Source organism: Passer domesticus, chromosome 2 (assembly GCF_036417665.1).
Source record: "Passer domesticus isolate bPasDom1 chromosome 2, bPasDom1.hap1, whole genome shotgun sequence".
Classification (NCBI taxonomy): Eukaryota; Metazoa; Chordata; class Aves; order Passeriformes; family Passeridae; genus Passer; species Passer domesticus.
In genome coordinates, this window is record NC_087475.1 from 27,631,606 (window position 1) to 27,650,650 (window position 19,045).

The 19,045-nt window shown below is 41.0% G+C and overlaps 1 protein-coding gene across 7 annotated transcripts in view; it reads left to right on the forward strand.

The window, feature by feature from the left end:
- The window catches only part of LOC135293567 (septin-10-like), an 82,040-nt gene that overhangs the window by 53,006 nt on the left and 9,989 nt on the right, over window positions 1-19,045 (forward strand). For 3 of the 7 annotated variants that reach the window (XM_064407892.1, XM_064407890.1, XM_064407896.1), the window contains exons 1-7: window positions 1,117-1,681; window positions 6,408-6,525; window positions 7,199-7,394; window positions 8,885-9,071; window positions 12,626-12,787; window positions 14,257-14,353; window positions 14,910-15,072. In XM_064407892.1, the coding sequence (XP_064263962.1) occupies window positions 1,340-1,681; window positions 6,408-6,525; window positions 7,199-7,394; window positions 8,885-9,071; window positions 12,626-12,787; window positions 14,257-14,353; window positions 14,910-15,072 (1,265 nt within the window). In that variant the 5' untranslated portion in view covers window positions 1,117-1,339. Of the gene's footprint in view, window positions 1-1,116; window positions 1,682-2,996; window positions 3,157-4,982; window positions 5,006-6,407; window positions 6,526-7,198; window positions 7,395-8,884; window positions 9,072-12,625; window positions 12,788-14,256; window positions 14,354-14,909; window positions 15,073-19,045 lie in introns of those variants that run through there. The other 4 variants (XM_064407893.1, XM_064407897.1, XM_064407894.1 and 1 more) reach the window with 3 other exon arrangements.

Below are 19,045 nucleotides of genomic sequence, written 5' to 3' on the forward strand. Positions count from 1 at the left end.
TCTCTAGAAATACAGGTTTAAAAGAACTCAAACACCACTGCCACCACTTAACTAGAATATGTAATTATGCTGTTTCATTCAGAATGATAACAGGGATTGAGTTTTGGAGCTCTAGTTTTTCACCCTATGCATGAATTCACACACCTTCCATTTTTTTGTTTTCTTCCCCTTTTTTCTCTATTTCTACACAGTGTAAATTGATGGGATTGGCACAAAGTTACCAGCGAACACAGACCTGTAGCTATTACATTACAGAACCGTATTAGAGTTTCATGAAGGTTTCATGCAATGGTGTCTGTGCCCTTTTATTCTAATAGAGAACAACTTTCACAGGTAACACATACAACACGATTTTCTGATTTTTAAATGCAGTGAGTTACACAGAGAACATTAACATGAATTGACCAGACTTAATAACTGGAACTGCGCTAGGTCTGGCACTTGAGAATTCACAGTGATTAAAATAAAATTGCTTTGCCTAAGACAAAACATAAGATACCAAATATATATAAAAACTCTTTGCTTCTATTATCTTGTATTAGTATTCCAACAGCGATAAGCAAGCTCAGTAGTACCTCAGACAGCAAAGACTTCTGCACGTGGTTAACTTTATTCATTGCTTGCAGTGCAATGGATTATTACTTTTTTAAATAATATATTCATGATGTCAAATTAAGTAATTTTCAATGCATAAAGTCAACACAGGCTTAACTCTTTGATGGATTGAAGCTTGGATTCTGACAGGAAACCATTCTGTACCATCTCATTTTGTGTACCCAACTCCACACTGTGCCAGGTGGTATTGCTGTTAAAGAGAAACTTAAGGTATACTTGTATATTACTGAGGTGTTCTTCTGTCATAGCAAGTTGTTTGATGATAGTTTATAGTACCAGTTGATAATATAAGAGTAAAGCATTTGCACTTTTCTTTCCCCCACTCACTTCACTAATCCTAGTAGATCCACTAACACAGGTTTACGATGCCAAAGCCTGCTTTTAGAGAGAAAGGAGCACAGCTTTTAAACACCCCAGTGTTTCTCAACCCACCCACTGCCTCCCATTTCAGCACTGAGGGCCTGGCTGAAGCAGCTGCTCCCAGAGCCCTGCTGACCTGCTGGGCTCACTGACCACACCAAACTGGGAGTTAAAGCAAGATACTCAGGACCCTTCTGGCAGAGTCCACGAGTGTAGACGAGCACCCACTCGTACCTGCCTCACCTTCTGTGCTACACCTGAGGGCACTTTGGTCCGTGCATCCACCTCCCAGACCTGCCTGGCCTTATCCAAACACATTGGACTTCGGCCTCAGCTTGAATGAGGATTTCAGGGATTTCTCCTCATGCTCTTCCTCCTCAGCGTCACCACGAAAGGAGGGCGTGTTGTGGATGATCTGAGTTCTGAAGCGGATCTTATTAAGCCGAGGCTTCATCCGTCCGCTGCCAGAGGCTTTCCTGGACATCTCCTTGCCTTTGCCCTGCACCGCTGCCCCATCGGTACCTTCAGCTTCCTCCCCAGAGCCGTGGTGGTGGTGGGAGAGCCGGTAGTTCATGAGATTAGATGGCAACACCTTGGAGAGCCTCCAGCGCCCGCTCCCATTGCCAGCATTCCCTTCCTCCTCCTCCTCCTCCTCCTCCAGGGCCCCCACGAGGTTCCGCATGTCCCCCGAGGTGCCCTGTTGCAGGTACTGCGCGGCCTTGCGCCCGCTGTAGTCGCGGATGTCCACGTCGGCGTCGTAGGCTCCCACCAGCAGCTTCACGACCTCGGCGTGGCCGTGCATGGCGGCGATGTGCAGCGCCGTGTGCCCGCCGCTCGTGCGGGCGTTGATGTCCACGGGCAGCCCGTGCCGCTGGGCGAAGTTGACCAGCGTGGCTAGCAGCTCCTGCCGCCCGTGCTTGGCGGCCCAGTGCAGCACTGTGAAGCCGGTGATAAAGTCCCGCTTGCAGAGCAGCGCCGGCTCGCAGCTCAGCAGCCCCTCCAGGCTCTCCCACCGCCCGTCCGAGGCCGACAGCATCCAGGCGTGCTCCAGGGGGTCCAGTGCCACGGAGCCGGTGGTGCTGCCCTCCTCCTCGGCGGAGGACGAGGCCACCGAGGCGCTGTCCGAGTCGCGGCCGCGGCCCCCGCCGGGCAGGGCGCCGCGCTTCATCTGAGGGGAGCTGCCCCGCGCCGCCTCCCGCAGGCTCCGCCGGCCGCCGCCCTGCGCCGCCGCCCCGGGCGCTCCCTCCGCCGCCCCCGCCTCGTCCGTCGCCGGGGGCCGCCCCGGGCCCGTCCCTATCGCCGTCTCCTCGCCGCCGCCTTCGCCGCGCCCGGGCGGTGGCCCCCGCCGGGAGCCCCTCCGCTGGCCTCCAGCCACCGCCGCGCTCGGCCGGGGCGGCTCGCCCCGCTGCCCCGGGGGCTGCGGGCGGCTGCCGGCATCCTCGCCTGTTGCCGGCGGCGTCTCCTCAGCGCCTGCCCGTGGGGAGGGCGGCGGGCTCGGCTGCTTCGCGCTATTCTCCGCCGCCGGCTCCTGCTCCCCGGGGGTCAGGGGGGCGGCGGCGGGGGCCTCGGGGGCGCAGTACCGGCGGCGGAGGTGCACGTACTTGACGCCGGTGCCGGGCTCCTGGCGCACGGTGGCCACTGCGTTGACCAGCTCCTTGAAGCGATGCCGGGCGGCGGCGCGGCGGGAGGGATCCGCGGGGTTCAGCCAGTCCCGGAAATGCTCCAGCAGCTCCGCGTTGCGCGCCCGCCCGCCCCGCGCCGCTAGAAACCGCACCACGGACTCCTGCTGCAGCTCCGCCGGCTCCGCCATCGCCGCCGCTACCCCATCGCGCCGCCGGCGCTCCTCCTGCTGCTACTGCCGCCGCTGGAGATGGTGGTGGCAGTGGTGGTGCGGGCGCGGTAGAGCCGCTGCTGCCCGAGCCCCTCCTCCCGGCGGCAGCATGCCCGGCAATCACTGCCGCGGCGGCGGCACCGCGCCGCCCTCCGGCCGGGAGGCGCCGCCAACAGCGCCCGCCCCGGCGGCGGAGCCGCGGCCGCGTCCCCTCCCCGCGCTCCTCCCCGCCGCGTGGCTCTGCCTTTCGGCGGCAGTTTTGGCCGCGTCCTTCTCTCCCTACTCTCTCCTCCCTCCTTCTCTAGCTCTCTGGCGGGGCTATGGCCGCTTCCGATGCCGACGGGCACCTGGTAAGTCCCCTCCGCGGTGCGGGGAGCGGCTGGTGAGCAGCCCCGTGCCGGGGGTGAGCCCGGCGCGGCTGAGGGGGCGGAGGGGCTCGGCAGCGACGGCAGTGGGAGGCGAGGGAGGGTGGCGGTCATACCGTGCGAAGAGGTGGAAGTGCCGCCTGTACCTCGCCGTGGGGTACCGGGCTCTGCCTCGGTCCGTGCCGGGCGCTGGTGGGGGTCAGGTTAGCGGGGGAGATGAAGGCTCCTGCCTCACGCCGTCTGGTTCCCAGAGCTGCCAGGCTTTTAGAACACTCGTTGTTAAAGGAACTTGTTTTCAGGTGTCACTCTTCCCAGCGCTCCCGTGGCGTATCGCGTATTTCAGGCAATAAGTTGAATCTTACCTACAGAAGAGTTACTTCTGTGTGATGGCCAAGCTGTCAGCTTTATGTCCTGAAGATATCGAGCCCATCCACGGGACAGTGCTGGAGCGTAGCTCCTGTGCCTGTAGGTAGTAGTGGAAAACTCGGGGCTGAGGAAGAGTCAGATTTGGGTGCTCATGGGGGATATCCATGGGCGCGGCATCCTTCCCAGGAGCTCGGCGTAGCTGCCGGGGCTGGCGGGACCCTCACCCCCTGCATAATCACCCACTGGTTACCGTTTTCTTTCAGTTTTGGAGGCGAATTTCAGTCACATCTGCAAATCCAGTAGAGTCTTAGAATGGTTTGGGTTGGACGGGATCTCAAAAAGATTGGTTCCAGCCCTCCTGCTCTGGGCAGGGACAGTTTTCACTAGACCATGTTGCTCAGAGCCCCATCCAATTTAACGAATCTGGAGAAATCCAGACACAGTTGTGCCACCAACCTTTAAAAATGGGGTTGAGGGAAGGAATGAGATATGGTTTAGGTGATGTCAATTAGGTGATCAACCAGGTGATACTTCTTTTAAAAGTAGTAAGAGTGCAGATATCTTGTGGTCAGTTTTGCGGACTTGATTTCTCTGCTTATTTGTTAGACAATAGCAGAGGGACAGACACCTATGTCCGTGGAAAATTTCAGAAGGAAAAATATGGCTGCTGCTTTTCTATTAAGACAATGCTTCCGTTGCTCTCAGGTGGAATAAGTTTACACAATGATTCCTGTGTAAAGAAGGGAAGTATTGTGTTGTCCTGAAGGAGTGCTCCCTGCTTGGTAGGCAGCAGCAATTTAAACACTGAGACAAGCTACTTCTGTTTCTTTATTCTAGTTTGTGCAAAGTGGGGTGCTAGGTGATAACCCACAAAATGCTAGCTGCCCAGTCGTCAAGACGACATTTATAGATTTTAGCAAACAAGGAAATCAAGGGTCGTTGACTACTAGTTGCATAGTTTTCTTAATTAGTGTTCCACCTTCTGTTGATTAGTGATTCTCTCGTTTGTCGTGCTAATTAGTTCACGTTTGTAGTTTTTCTCTTCTTTTGAGTTGGTGGGTTTCTTGAGTTGATGGTCACAATCTCCTCCTGCTAAAATTTCCTCGGAGCTGAGTCAGTTGATTTCAGCATAGTTGCTGAGTTGGCTTTGTTAGTTTCTTCCTTATATTGGGTATTCTGCCAAATGTCCTTGTAGCCCATAAATTTTAATTTTTTTGTGTCCATTCTCATTAGCACATCCTTCTCCCCAGGCTTTGTTAACCTCCTCCAGGTCTGAGATCATCGAGGCATGTCAAGCCCTAAGCATTAGCAAGGCAATTTTGCTGACAAAATAATTTATCTTTCTAACATCTGGACATCAGAAGGAAATAAATTTTTTCCGGCGTGTTTTTTTTTGGTTTTTTTTTGTTTTGTTTGGAGAGTTACAAATGGCAGTGCAGAGTTTGGGATTTAAGCTGATGACATGAAGGTGAAAGGCCTCCCTTCTGCAGTCACACTGAGCCTCTTGCACTGGCTTTTGGTGTGGAGGCTGAGTGGTTTGTGTTAGAGGAACTGTCTTATCCTAGTGGCAATAGAGATGCTTTGAGTATCAGACTGAGTAGCTAGAGGTCTTGGATGTGCAGCCATTCTGTCTCAGATGCACTTGTCTTTAAATGGACAGGAAACTGACAGGTCTCAGTGTTTCTCAGCACTTTTTAATAGTAATATTCTTCTGGTAGAATGCCTTGAGAAATTTTGTTTTCTGACGTGCTTTGAATGTACTTTTTTAAAAATAACCCGAAGATGTCATATTTTGTCTTTAAATAGTTCATTTTGCATATGCATTTTCCCTCATATTAGTCTAAAATGGAATTATCTAATTAGAGGAATGTAGAATGAGCGTTGGTGCAGTTAGTGCAGTGCAGTCTGTAAGTCCATACAAGGGAGTCCTGTGCGAATAAAGAAGAGGATGAGTATATATGCCTTGAGGAATATCCATATCCTTCTAGCTGTAAGAATTCTGAGATTTGCCATGCATACCTATTAGAAAAGGTGTCACTTTAATAGGCTTTTAAGTGTTAAATTAAAACATTTCCTACTGTTCACCATGTGCATGTTCACAGGAAACAGTAATGGTTTCCAATTCCATGTGGATTGGAAATATAAGAGAAAGAATAGCATGGACCTGCCACCATTTCTACTTCTGTTATGCAATATTTGTTTAAAAATACAGTTAATTTCTAGGGATCAAGATATTTCCTTTTAGCCTTATGCATTAGTGTGCTCACTGCCTTGATGTCATGGTTCTAGATTGCTAGCTGATGTTTGAAAAGGAATGTGCACCTTTAGATATTTCTAATGAAATAGGTGTAATGCTGTCTCAGAGTTCTGGTGCATATAATGAGTGTAGATAATGTTTTAGTTGACAGAAATAGCAATTTCAGTTCCAGCTCCTCAGAAAGAGTTCCGTTTGGTAACACACACCTTCCTCTGATTATGCTTTCTATTTTGAATTCTGATGCTTAGATTTTTGTAGTACTTTTTCCTATTTTCTAGGAGCAAACCAACTGTGATGTATTTTCTCCCTACAGTTTTCAGTTTACATTTTCAGTTGGACTTGTCTACTTTATTTCATTCACGTTTCATAAGGTTGTTTGGTTTGGGATTTTTTTCCCTTTGTTTTTCTTTTTTCTTTTAAGCCTGCAATTTGTTCTGTAAAGTAAATTTAAATTTTTCCTCAAATCATGGAATAAAGCTCATTTGACAGATCTTTTTTTTTCCAGACTTGGCTTTTCTTCATTGCCTGTGAAATCATAAGGAATGAGTTCTAGCTTTCTAGTAGAATTTTTATTGCCATTGTTAACTGATATATTAAAATTATTTTTCTGCAGCAAAATGTTGGCTGTCGAACTTTGTCCTTGTCTGCACATGTTGGGTTTGATAGCTTACCTGACCAACTGATTAGGAAATCCATCAAGCATGGCTTCTGCTTCAACATTCTTTGCATTGGTGAGTAGTATCTAGGTGCCTAAAGGCTTTAGTGGTATACCCATCTTAGGAAGTGACTGAAATTTAAATCCCGTTGTGGTGTCAAACAGTTTCTTTAATGTTAACTGTAATTCCACCCCTTCTCCCAGCTTTGTTTATTTGGGTTTGTATGTAGCATTTTCGTAAACAATGTGAAGACCAAAAAATGTTGAAAGTGGGTGCCAGTCATTTATTCATTTATCAGCAGCCTTTTGGATTTTTTTGAGTAAATGGGGCTTACACCTGTAACAAAGAGCTCCAGATTAAAAAAATTCTGAAATTCAAAGGTGGTATTACTGAAGTGTTTCTATACTTATCAAATGTTTTGCTCTAATATTTTACCCTTACTCTTAAAATACCTTTCTTGAATCTATGGTTTCACAGCTAGCTACTTAACTTTTAAAAATCTGTAGGAAGTTAATTCAGACTTTTAAAGAAACCAAAATGTTCTGCTTATTACTCATTAGCTGATAATTTACCCTTGTATGTAGGATGAAAATACTAATGAAAATATATTTAGGGTTCACTAAAAGAATGCACAAATGCACAGTTTTGCTCAGAGAAATCAGTTGAGTTTTTGTGTACACTTTCTGTGATTATTATGTGTTTATTTGATGTGAAAAATGTCTTCTCCAACCCTTCTGTTTAACTTTAGGGGAAACTGGAATTGGGAAATCAGCCTTGGTGAGCAGTTTGTTTAACACCGATTTTGAGGACTCTCCATCAACACATTTTCTGTCAAGTGTGCGACTTAGAGCCCAGACTTTTGAACTCCAGGAAAGTAATGTTCTTTTGAAGCTGACAGTTGTAAAAACAGTGGGGTTTGGTGACCAGGTGAACAAAGCAGATAGGTAAGTGCCCTCTTGTCACCATGTTATGCTGAAGTTTTGGTCTTAAGTGCAAGTTGATTTTTCTTTGGGCTTTGTATTAAGTGGTTGTTTTACATGGGTTCCAAATAGATGGTTAACTATTTTCCCTGTGTGCCAAAGTAAACACATTGTTTTTCTTATTTTATAATGAATTATGAATGAATAATATGAATTATTTTATAATTCAGATGAACTCTGCCCTTTTGTTTATGAAATCTTTTCTTTCTTAATCTTTTATTAATTTGTGTATATGCAGTAGTTTCTTTTGAGGTGGAGAAAAGCAGGGAGTTCAATGGGTAGGTTTTTAAATAGCCAAGCAGTTTATAAAGTACTGTAGATTATATAGATTAGATCTACAGGGTTTTTAACAGTTTGATTGTAACTTATTGAAGATTTTAAACTGGAAGATCAACCATGTGGATTACCAAAGGTCTTTGTTTTTTGTGTCAGTCAGCTTAGTCAGATGATATAGAGGCAGCACACTGGTGTTTCAGTGTGCTGAACTTTTTCTGAGTCTCTGCTTTTGCGACTTTTTCACAGGACTGAACTGACTCAGCAGATTTTTCTTTCAACGTAATTGTAAAGAATTTATGCCATGTGAGTACCTAAATGGTGGTACTCATATAATAAAAGATTAGAGAGTCACATTAAGATTATATGACAGCTGTGGCTTATGATATGACTGGATAATAGCTGCTGCTGGTGAATTGGATGAAGGAGATGCAAGTAGATACCAGTATAGCTATTAGAGGTTTTGATGTGTGGTATAGGGGGTGCCCTTTTGTTCTTTTGATTTTGTGTGTAACACCTGCTTCTGGATTTCAATAGCATTTGATCTGGTTTGTAAACTTTGTGGAGCAGAAAAAATGTAAGGGTGCACTGCTTCTACATCTAACAAAACTATTTTTGAAAGCACATTAGAATCTGGTTTTAGGTAGGATAAAGTATACTTAAACTGTACTTACTATAAATCAGATTTTATTCTCTAGCATTTCTCATTTTAGTTTTTGTCTATTGTTTAAGAGCTCTCTCATGTACAGTACTTCAGAAGATAAAGTTCATCCTGTTTCTTGGTACTATTAGTTGCTTATTCTTTCTTTTCTTGTATTGTACCTAAGAGGTTGTTGTATCTTCCTTATATTTAAGAGTTCTGCATTTGCACAACTTAATTGCAAAAATTTAAAAACATCACTTGGGAAGTTTGGCTATAATCATCATTAACTTTATGTAGCTTTTTTCCTAGCTACTTAATGGTAGCTAGGAAATATTTTGTTTGTATTAGATGCACAATTCTTTTTTGAGTAGCTTTTCAGAAATTAGGGTTAGTCTGTACACATAATTTTCTGCCCTACTTGAGCAGCCTTTTGACATTTAAAGCAAAAATCTGCAGAACAATACAAGAGAATTCCCTTCTTAGTCTGTCTCTGTTTAGGAGTAGCTAATATCTGGTTGTTAAATTTTATTTCCTACAGCTATCAGCCAATAGTGGATTATGTAGATGCACAATTTGAAGCCTATCTCGAGGAAGAACTGAAAGTTATACGTTCTTTATTTAGCTACCATGATACTCGCATCCATGTCTGCCTCTATTTCATTTCACCTACAGGCCGTTCTCTAAAAACCATAGATTTGTTAACTATGAGAAGCCTAGACAGTAAGGTAAGACTTGGAAACAGTTCCAAGAATTTGTCTTACTTTCTAAAGCATCTTGTAGCCTTTAGGTCCACTACCATGTTTCAGTTCTATATTGATGCATTTGGTTTTGTAATGTTTTTTTGGTACTGATACACTTTAAGTTCCAAATAAATGGGCTCTGCAAGTAGCTTGCAGTTCATCACTTGTTTGTTTTCAAATCAAAAAGAGAGACATATGGTAAGAACATTGAAAAAAGAAGCACAACGAAGTTAAAAAAAAAGTCAAAAAAAGTAGAACCACACCAACTTTACTTTTATTGAACCCTAAACATTGTAGTGGGATTGGATAGTGTACCTTCTAGAAGTACTTTACTATTTCTAATTAAGCTTGTTTCTAGTTTTTGGACTGCTGGAAAGTTGGCATCTAAAAAGCTCTGCAGCACTGAAGATCTTCCTTTTAGATAACTGAAGAGGCATGAAGAGCCTTGAACAGAGAACTCTGCCAATGTGGCTTTTTCTGTGATAGGCTGCAGTAGTGTTTTAACATACTGATTTAGAAAAGCTTTGAAGTAGCAGTTTCTAGTGAAATTACTTGCATTTCCTAAATCCATAACTTTCTTCATGTAATGGATCTGTGTGAAGGTAAATGTTTAACATATTTTAAGAAACCTTTTATTATTTGGATTTAATTTGTTGAATTGTTGAAAATTTTGAAAGCTTAAATGCATTTGCTGTGCCTTTTGCTTTTTTCTTTGTACTGTACTAGAGCCCTCCCACTAAATTTTCTTCCTGCATTTTCTTGTTTCTGAGAAGTTTTTCCAAGATAGCAAGGATTAAATCAGCTGTCTCAGCCACATTTGTGTTTGATAAGCACATTTGGGACTTTTGTTACTTTGTTTGTGGATATATTTTGCATTTTGAACTTCTCAATAGCAGAGAAGGGAAGGTATGGTGGTGCAAAGGCACGGGAGAGCACATTTCTGTGTGCTATATTGCTGGTTTCTAGGTTGTGCCTGCTCTTTACTGAACTTCCTTTAAAACAGTGTTTCTTTCAAAAGAAAAGGGTATAGATCTTCGAATTCCAGCATCCTCAGAAAATACTTCCATCAGGATAAACCAAAAGTAATTCTGCTTTGAGGTATTTTGACTTCTAGCCACCTACTGCAAAATTTCTAAATTCTGCTTTGGCACAGAGAGAGCATAAACCACATGAACTCTGTTATTTTATCCATTTGCAATGGATTCTTTCTGATCTTACTACAGAAATACCCGTGTACACACAGAAAGAGTTATGTGCTTAACTGTAGTTTTGTTTCCATCTTGTTGTGGAGCATGTTTGTGGTGCTTTTAGTACTGCATTCTCCTAGTGGCAGTTAAGAACTTGGAATTTCCCAGGATATGGGAGTCCCTGGGTATATTTGCTGAGTACAGGATTCCATAAAGAGAAGATGGTACAGCCACATGCATCCATCAAATGTGTAAATCTATGTAGAAAGCTGTCTTGAGTTTCTTCCTAAATCTACTGCAGTGTACACTGTGTACTTTTGTTACAGTCTGCTGCTACAAAACAATAGCAGATTACACAGCTCAGAGGTACAGAGGGTTCTTGGGATAGATTAGGTTCATCCTGTACTCTGCAGTCCTTGAAGAAAAAAGAGTATCTATGGCCAATTTTTTTTTATTTATTATGAATTGGATGAATAGCTAAGAATTTGGTCTCTAGCATTTAGACACTGGAAAATCCTCTAGTTTTGCTTATGATGGCATCACTACAGACCAGCCAGGTTTCATTCACAGACAAAGGGGATCTTTTCCTGTACTCTTTCTTTCTGGAAATAGTGATTATTCAGCTAAGGGCGCTGCAATTGTAATTCATTGTCACAGAATTGTATGCAGGTTATGGCTCAGTCAGTAAAGTATCGTGGGGATTTAGTTTGGGTTTTTTCCCTGCAGAAAGAATCTTCAGAAATTTTTATATTGATTCACAGAGGTACACTTCAATCAGCTTGCTCTTGCAACCACCAATGTTTTCAATTACATGTATTTATTTTCCTTCTTTGTTGCTTATCTAAAGCCAGAGTTAATTTTATGCTTTCAATTTTTATACAGTTGTGGTGATTTAATGTCAATATTGATAGCTGTAATCACAGTTTCTGATGATTTTGCATTTTACTGTTCTTCTTGGTAGACTTTCTCTGCTATTTGTTTTCTGTTTTCTAAGAAATTATCTCTTAATTAGTGAGTGCTTGAAAAATGTTCACGTTGAAAAGACAACTTTGGTGTTGAAAAAGAGTAGAGGTTAATTTAATTCTGAGGACTCTGTGTTCCATCCATTTTTAGACCTATATTGGAGAAAACCTACGTTGTTGTCCCTCAGCTAATTTGATTGAAGGTGTGAATTACTCCTAGTGTAACAGATTGTTTATTCTAAATGAGTTCAGTTATTACAAAAATATATTCCATAATTTTATTTGATTTTAGATATTTTACCCCGTATAGGCTTAGATCATTTATGCTGCATAATTAAGGACTATCATCAGGTAATCTTGGAAGTCATACTTCAGAGCTGGCTTGCTTCTTTTTCTTTGGGACATTTTGCTTAAGACAGAAGTCTTACTTGAAAAATACCCATTTTAAATCTGTTCCTGACATTTAGGCATTTCCATTTGGGCGGAATATTCAGAAGAATAGAAAGTGTGTATGTTTTTTTTCTTTTTTTCTTTTCTTCTTTTCCTCTCCTTCCTTTTTGCATCTGTGATCAAGAAACTCTGTAAAACACTTCATCTTCTGAAATCTGAAAGAGTTATTGATGTTGTTCTTTCAAAATATTTGGATATTAATTATTTCCATTTGGACATTAATTTTTTCCATTTAGTTCTGAAAAATGTGTATTTTGGGAGTATTGGTAGTATTTGTAAGAAAAATTTGGCATCTGTCGCTTCCAAGTTACTGCCATCACTGTTTTAGGAAATAGGACAGTTTAATGGAACTGAATTCTGTGGTCTGAATAATTAGCTCAGTAAAGACTGGTGAGCAAGAAGCTTTAGCCTTTGTTACTCCTCTGCTCATGTCAGATACTGGAGAAACTGTGCTGCAGTGGTGAGGTGAAGAAGATGTAGCTGAAAGGAACCCAAGGAAGAGGCTCAGGGGTAGGCAGGGTTTGGTAGACAGCTTCCTTTTCTTTCTGTGTTTAGACTGCCAGCTTTCATTTAACACCTGAGCCATGTCCCCTGCTGCTATAAACTAAACAATCTATTTTTTTTAACAGAGATATAAATACTTAATTTAGTATTTAAGTTAATAAGCAGGCATTGCTTGCATTTGAGTACTTAGCTCTATGAAACCTCCTTCCTTCTTCTTAGAATCAATTACTTTTAAGGGAGTATATTAAATAATTAGTTGCTAGTTAGTTGAATGATGCCCATGAGAATATTTTTCATTGTTCATGAAAATTTGATATCACTTGATGGAAAGGTTTGGACTGCAGAGGAAGTCAGCTAATTAAAAACAATTCTATTTACAAAAGTTGCCACCTCAAAATTGAAGTCTCACACATTTCATGTAATTTGTCATTCATAGGTGAATATTATACCAGTTATAGGCAAAGCAGACAGCATTTCTAAAACTGAGCTACAAGAGTTCAAGAAGAAAATAATGAGTGAATTAGCTAGCAATGGCATCCGAATATACCAGTTTCCTACTGATGATGAAACCGTTTCTGAGATTAATACCATCACAAATGTAAGTAAATGACAAAAATGTTGATATTTCAGTACTAAAGCATCATTCTCTAATGCTGATTAATGTTACTGCTTTCACCATTGTCTTTAAACTTGTAAGTTTGCATGTCACGAGTTTGTTTATTCTTCTTATGTGTTGGGGATTTCTTTCCTACTTGCAAATCTTCCTGCCCCTCTGCTGTTGATACCTGTAACAGAAAAGAGGTTCTCATGCATAAATGGTTTTTATACTATCTGGTTAATTAATATATAGTTACTATTACAGATGGACAGATTGACTTTGCTCTTTTCCTCAACAGATACAATTTTACATCTGGTAGAGAAGATATTTAGGTGCCTTATGTCTACAACTTTCTACAATAGCAAGTCTTACACCTGCATTTTTTCTTTACTTAGTACTTTCTTTTGAAATTAGGGCAGATTTTCCCTGAGGATGAAGAAGTCAGATGTAACTGGCCTATTTTCAGTTGTCCTTTCTGACTGTCCCAGGGGTGGCTGCCAGCTCTCAGCTAAGGCTGTGAAGCTAGATGGCTTTGCCTTGAGTGCTCTGTGTTTGCTGCTCTCATGTGTGTGTTTGTAGGTGCACGTGACCATGTTTGTGTGTACAGGGGTTTGAAAGCAGGGAACAGGAGCCAGCATGCTGGAGCCCATGGCTGTGCATTCCCAACCTCTGTTACCTGGCCAGGGAGTGAGAATGTGCAGCTGTCCATCAGTAACAGGTCCTTTTGCTGTGGGGAAACGTGGTGGTTTGTTACTTAGCACTTCCATGCTCTGCCAGTGATTTATTTTCCAGGTAATGGTGTTTCTTTATTTGGTCAACTGTTGTGGGTCAGCACACAGGCAGTCAGTGCCCAGCCTGTCTTTGTGCCAAGGCCACAGCAGTAACCACAGCGCAGGTTCCAATGTGTGATTGTCACGTGAGTGTTACTGGGATATGAGCTCTGACTGAATGTGAGTCACATGTTCTAGAGCAGTTTTCTGTTTGGGGCTGACATTCCTAGTGCAGCTCAGGGTGTAGTTGGCTGCCTTTGCCCTTGGGACAGACCTGCTGAATCAGGAACAGCCTGCTGTTCACCAGGTTATTCTGCAGAGTGCCTTTGCAGAGTGTTGGCCCCCCAGCATGTGCTGGGGCATGGGCTTATTCCTCCTGACACGCAGGACTTAGCATTGCTCTCATTTCCACTTCGTGAGGTGCCTGTTGGCCCATTTCTCCAGCCTGTTGAGGTTCCCCTGAGTTGTCAGTATACCCATCTGGATCTATTAACTGCTCCTCATGTTCTATTGTAGTTAATAGTTTTTTTATCAGTGGATACTGCCTAGCTACTGATCTCCTAGAGGTGTTTTCTGGTTTTAACTGCTTGTTGGCTTTTCCTGAAATGGTGGTTTCCTCCCTAATTTATTTCTGAGGTGTTTCTCTGTTTTTATGTAAGAGTGCTGACAGATAAGACTTAATTGGTACATCTCCTACAGGGTTATTTGCCATTTGCTGTGGTAGGAAGTATGGAGAAGGTGAAAATTGGAAACAAAATGGTGAGAGCTCGTCAGTACCCTTGGGGCATTGTAAAAGGTAAAAGAATTCTTAAAAGTATCTTTATGAGCTTTTGCTTTTGTTGAAGTATAAAATCCACAGTAATACAAGGGGCTCTTTCACTGATGCCAGGCTGATGTATTTTGCATCAACAGTATAAGGAACTTAGCAATTAATACTTGAGACATGCACTAACTTGTAATTTCATCCACACTGGTGCATTCTTGGGATCAAAGTATGAGATGGTGTATGTAGTGTTCGGGCAGGTTAAGATAGTGGCAGTACCTCTAGCACTACCAAATTTCAAGCATTTGTGATTGTCAGTAAAGAGGGTTAAAAAAGAGAGAAATGTGATGGTCTTCATCTCAAGCAGGAAATCAGGACAGGTTGAAATATGTTCACCAGTACTTCCATGTCTTCAGTACTTCAGTGTGTATATTAAAAATTATAAAGACGTGTAAGAGGTATAATAAACAACAAGATACTTTGTTCACTAAATATACTTCTAGGGAAAGGTAAGTGATGATGTTTATAATGTATTTTGACTATTCTGCTACTTCTGCATAATAATAAAATCATCTTCTTTACTGATTAGTGGAAAATGAGAACCACTGTGACACTATAAAGCTCCGCAGGATGCTTTGCACAAATATGGAAGATTTAAAGGAGAAGACTCGCGCATATTATGAGTCGTACAGGCGCTGCAGGCTGGAAAAGTTGGGTTGCAGAGACATTGGCCCTGAGAGCAAACAAGTCAGGTAAAGGACTTGGTGTGCAGCACTTGCTTTCAGCATCCTTTCACTTCACATCAACCCCATCAGAGCGGCGGTTCATACATAAAATAAGCTTTCTAAGACTGAAAGAATGGTTTTTTTTTGATTGAAGGATGTAGCTGTTCATTCAGTTACCTTCATATATGGATTTGAATCAGCATTCTTTTTAAAACATGAAAACCAGTTGTATTTCTGAAATCTTTTTCTTCTATAATGCACCTGAGGATTTTAATTTTTTTCAGGAAGCATGTCTGTTTTCTTTAGGTATCTGTGCTTTGCGAACTTTTAGATTATTTTCAGTATATATTATTATTATGTTTTACTTTCTTTCCTAAGAATGTCTGATATAAATAATAGTTTGGTTGGACTCCAGGTTCAGAAGGAACTGAAGCAAACACTTTTACAAAATAAGTGGTTACACTGTTGACTTCCCACATTATCTGCCATGATAACAAATGTCTTAGCATTTTCAGGTCAAGAAATCTCTTGCTGCACTATAGGGAGTTAAAAGAGGATTCCAAAGAAAAGTTAAGCGGAAGGTTATAGACACTCAGTTGTTTCATGTAGTAAAGCTGCTTTCTGCAGGAAGCATTTAAAATTTTATATCCATTTTGTTTAATCTTTTATTTCCAGTTCTCTCATCTCCCTCTTCCAGCTTCCTTTGGGTTTTTTTTTTTTTTTTTTTTTTTTTTTTTTTTTTTTTTTTTAATGCATGGGACTGTACTTTTAACTGGTCAGAATCCTGCTGGGGAAGAGCTGATGCTTCGTGAATTGTTCAAACCTTCATGGTTTAGTGAAGCACCGTTACTGCACAGTTGTGGTGGGAAATACTGACTTAAACCAGGCATGAAAACAGAATAAGACTTTGCTTTAAAAACAGTTATTCATTGTTTGAACCAAGGCACATTTTCATATTAATTCATTTAGATGATGTTGAGCTGACCTTGAATCAGTGGTCTCTTGACATTTCTCTTCACTTGACAAGAATGTAATACATCCTTTTCATAAAAAGAGAACCAAAGGTGATAGAGGTTTAAAACCAACTGAAATTAACTGTAGAATTTTAATTTGGTTTATGTTTAAGAACATGTGTTAATAGCTGATGTCTTGTTGTCCTTGTCTAGGGAAGATTTGTTTTTTACAGATTGCTTCATTGCAATATTGACTCCAGTACCTTCAGCTTTTCTGAAGCTCCATTTCATGGAGTACAGCCATCTCAGGATAAAAGTTAAATTATAAAAACCATCATTCATAGAAGTGTTTTCTTCTACAAACAAAGGAATTATCTTTGTAAAACCCCTACAGAGTTTGTGTTTTGTAAACAGCCTAAAGTGGCAGGTCACATCAGAATGTCCCAGTATTTTACATTTCAGAGCTCATTTAAAAGTTGTCTGCTTCTTGGATATACAGAAGAGCTGAGTTCCCTCTGGTGTGTAGATTTTATGTACAGACCACTAGATGTCAGTTTTATTGAGAGAGTTTTGGCAAGAAAGTACACTTAATTACTAGTTTTGGTAAATCAGTTTTATTGAAAATGTCATTGTTTTGGAAGGATGAGAACAGATATCCCATAAGAATCTAGAAAAATTAACTTTTTCCCAGATTTACTGCAACAGGAAGAGAAAAGTAAGACTAGGATAGATGTGGTTGTCCCTCAGTAATGTGGCATAGTGAATGATGCAAGGTCTGAAAGAGAAGGTGTTTGGTGTTTTGGGAGAGGTATTTTATGGTACTATTAAAAATGAAGAGAATTTAGAGGATGTGTATGCAATGTAATTAGCAGACCAATGCAGCCTTACCCATAAGGTGCTTTATCAGGTTACTGGGGAAACAATAAAAAGTGTCATCCTCAGCAATGTGATAGAAATAATCTTTTTATGTAAAGGAAGTTTAGTGGCTCCCAGTTTACTTATGCATTTAAATAACTTTTAGAATAGGTACTATCCTGTTGTTTTAGGCAAAAATGTATTATTAAATTGTCATCCTCTTGGTCCTTAGAGATGTTTACAATATATACATATGGATTCTAAGAGCTGTAGTTTTACAGTATGATTAATATTGCATAGCAGTATATGCCTGAAGATTAAAATGTCATGCCAGTTGTATAAATAATGATCAAAATGCATGTTGAGAATTCATATTTTGTACCTGTGATGTAGCTGTCTACATACTAAATTTGATAATAATGTAAATTTAGAAAACCTTTGCTAGACTTGAGTAATTGGCTGTTTGTAGCCTTTGAACACTGACACTTGAGTAGCAAAATGTTCCCTGCCTTCTGGCATATTGGGAAGAAGCTGCCTGTGAAGTTCCTGTACTACTCGTTTGGATGTAGAAGTAGGACAGTAGTTTATTTATCCAAAGTTGTATGCCACTGCAACATCATCTTTTATTTCTTTTCTTCTTTTTATGTGTAATATGATTATTTACTGAGTTGAGCATCTTCAAAGTTAATCTTTTACTAATTTTAACACACAATTGCTTTTACCTGATAAAGTAACCTAGTCTGGGTCTAAAGATGTCCACATAAAGAAACGAAGGTGTGATTGTAGCATGTTAACTTAGTCTAGCATTTGCTCTAGCATTTATCATTCCCAAAGGCAGCATTTTATCTATCAGAACTGACACTGTGTGCAGAAGCGTGAAGAGTGTGAGATTGCTAGCACTTGAAAACCTGTGCTGTAGCATTATTGTCTAAACTTGGAGATAGTGTGAATTAATACATCTGTGTGAAAACCATGCCCCTGTTTCACATGGATTTAGGGATTTAGAATTTCAGGGTGATCTGTTATTTCACAGCTGATTAAAAGCCCCCAAAACAAACCCAAACACAAAAGGGTAATTGTTCTGAATTTATTTTGTTGCCATGTAGTGCTCGAATAAGATAAAATAGGAGCAGTGCTTTGGCCTTGATATCTTACATTGTCTGCATGTGCAATTTCAAGATGTTTCTTCTCTCTTTAGATGATATTTTGAATACAAATAAGAAACTTCAGGATTGAGAAACTGCCCAGTCAACATAAATTTAAAGATAGAAGAGAGCTGTTTAAGCTTAGTGTTGCTCTAAATAATTAACTCTTTAGATTTTCTTTTGATTTTTCCATTTATAAATGGTTTAAATGAAAACAGTAAAAGATAGGACAAAAACATAAGTGGGTATGTATATTAAAAGTATAAATCAAAATCAAATACTTAATATACATACCTGTTTATTTTATATGAGGGTGGAAGGCATGAGTTACCTGGCAAAGGACAGTAACTCACATTAGCTGGGAAGGGCTGACTTAGCAAAATGGGTAAAGAACAACCCCAGAAAAAGGTTAGAACATTATCCACAGTTTGATCTGTTCTTAAGCCAAATGTAGAAGACAATGCTTTTGAGTTTTCAATAACCATTAAAACAGCTGTGTTCCTCCAGTTGTGCTCTCTGGAATCATGTGACTTAGAGAAGTTTATAGTTTGATGGAAGAACTTGTGTCACTAAGCAGGTTTGCTTTTCAAAGGAAGTTTGGTGTGTGAGGTACATCTGTGTACTAGCTCCATTAGTATTTCTTGAAAAGCACAACATTTCCCACCAGCACTGCCTGGCAGTGGTAGTACTGACTCTGAAAATGTCAAGCCTCTAGTAGTTTATTCATATGAATAAATTACTAGCATCTTTTAATTTGCCATGATATGCTTTGACATGAAAGAAGTAACTCAATTTCAAATACCTGTTGTTTGGAGGGAAAAAATGATCTTGTGTACTGAAGAGAAGGGAGGCATAGATAGTAAAGAAATGTTATATTTACTTGCTGACTTGTTTTTTTTGCCAGAGATTTGCTCAATGATCTGAACTAATTTACTCCTTCTATATAGTTTCAAATATAAGTATAGTATATATGCAGTTTATTTACTTCTGGAAGAGAGGGTTCAGGAAAAAACAAGCAGTCTTGAGATTTTGGCTGTTGCATGTTGG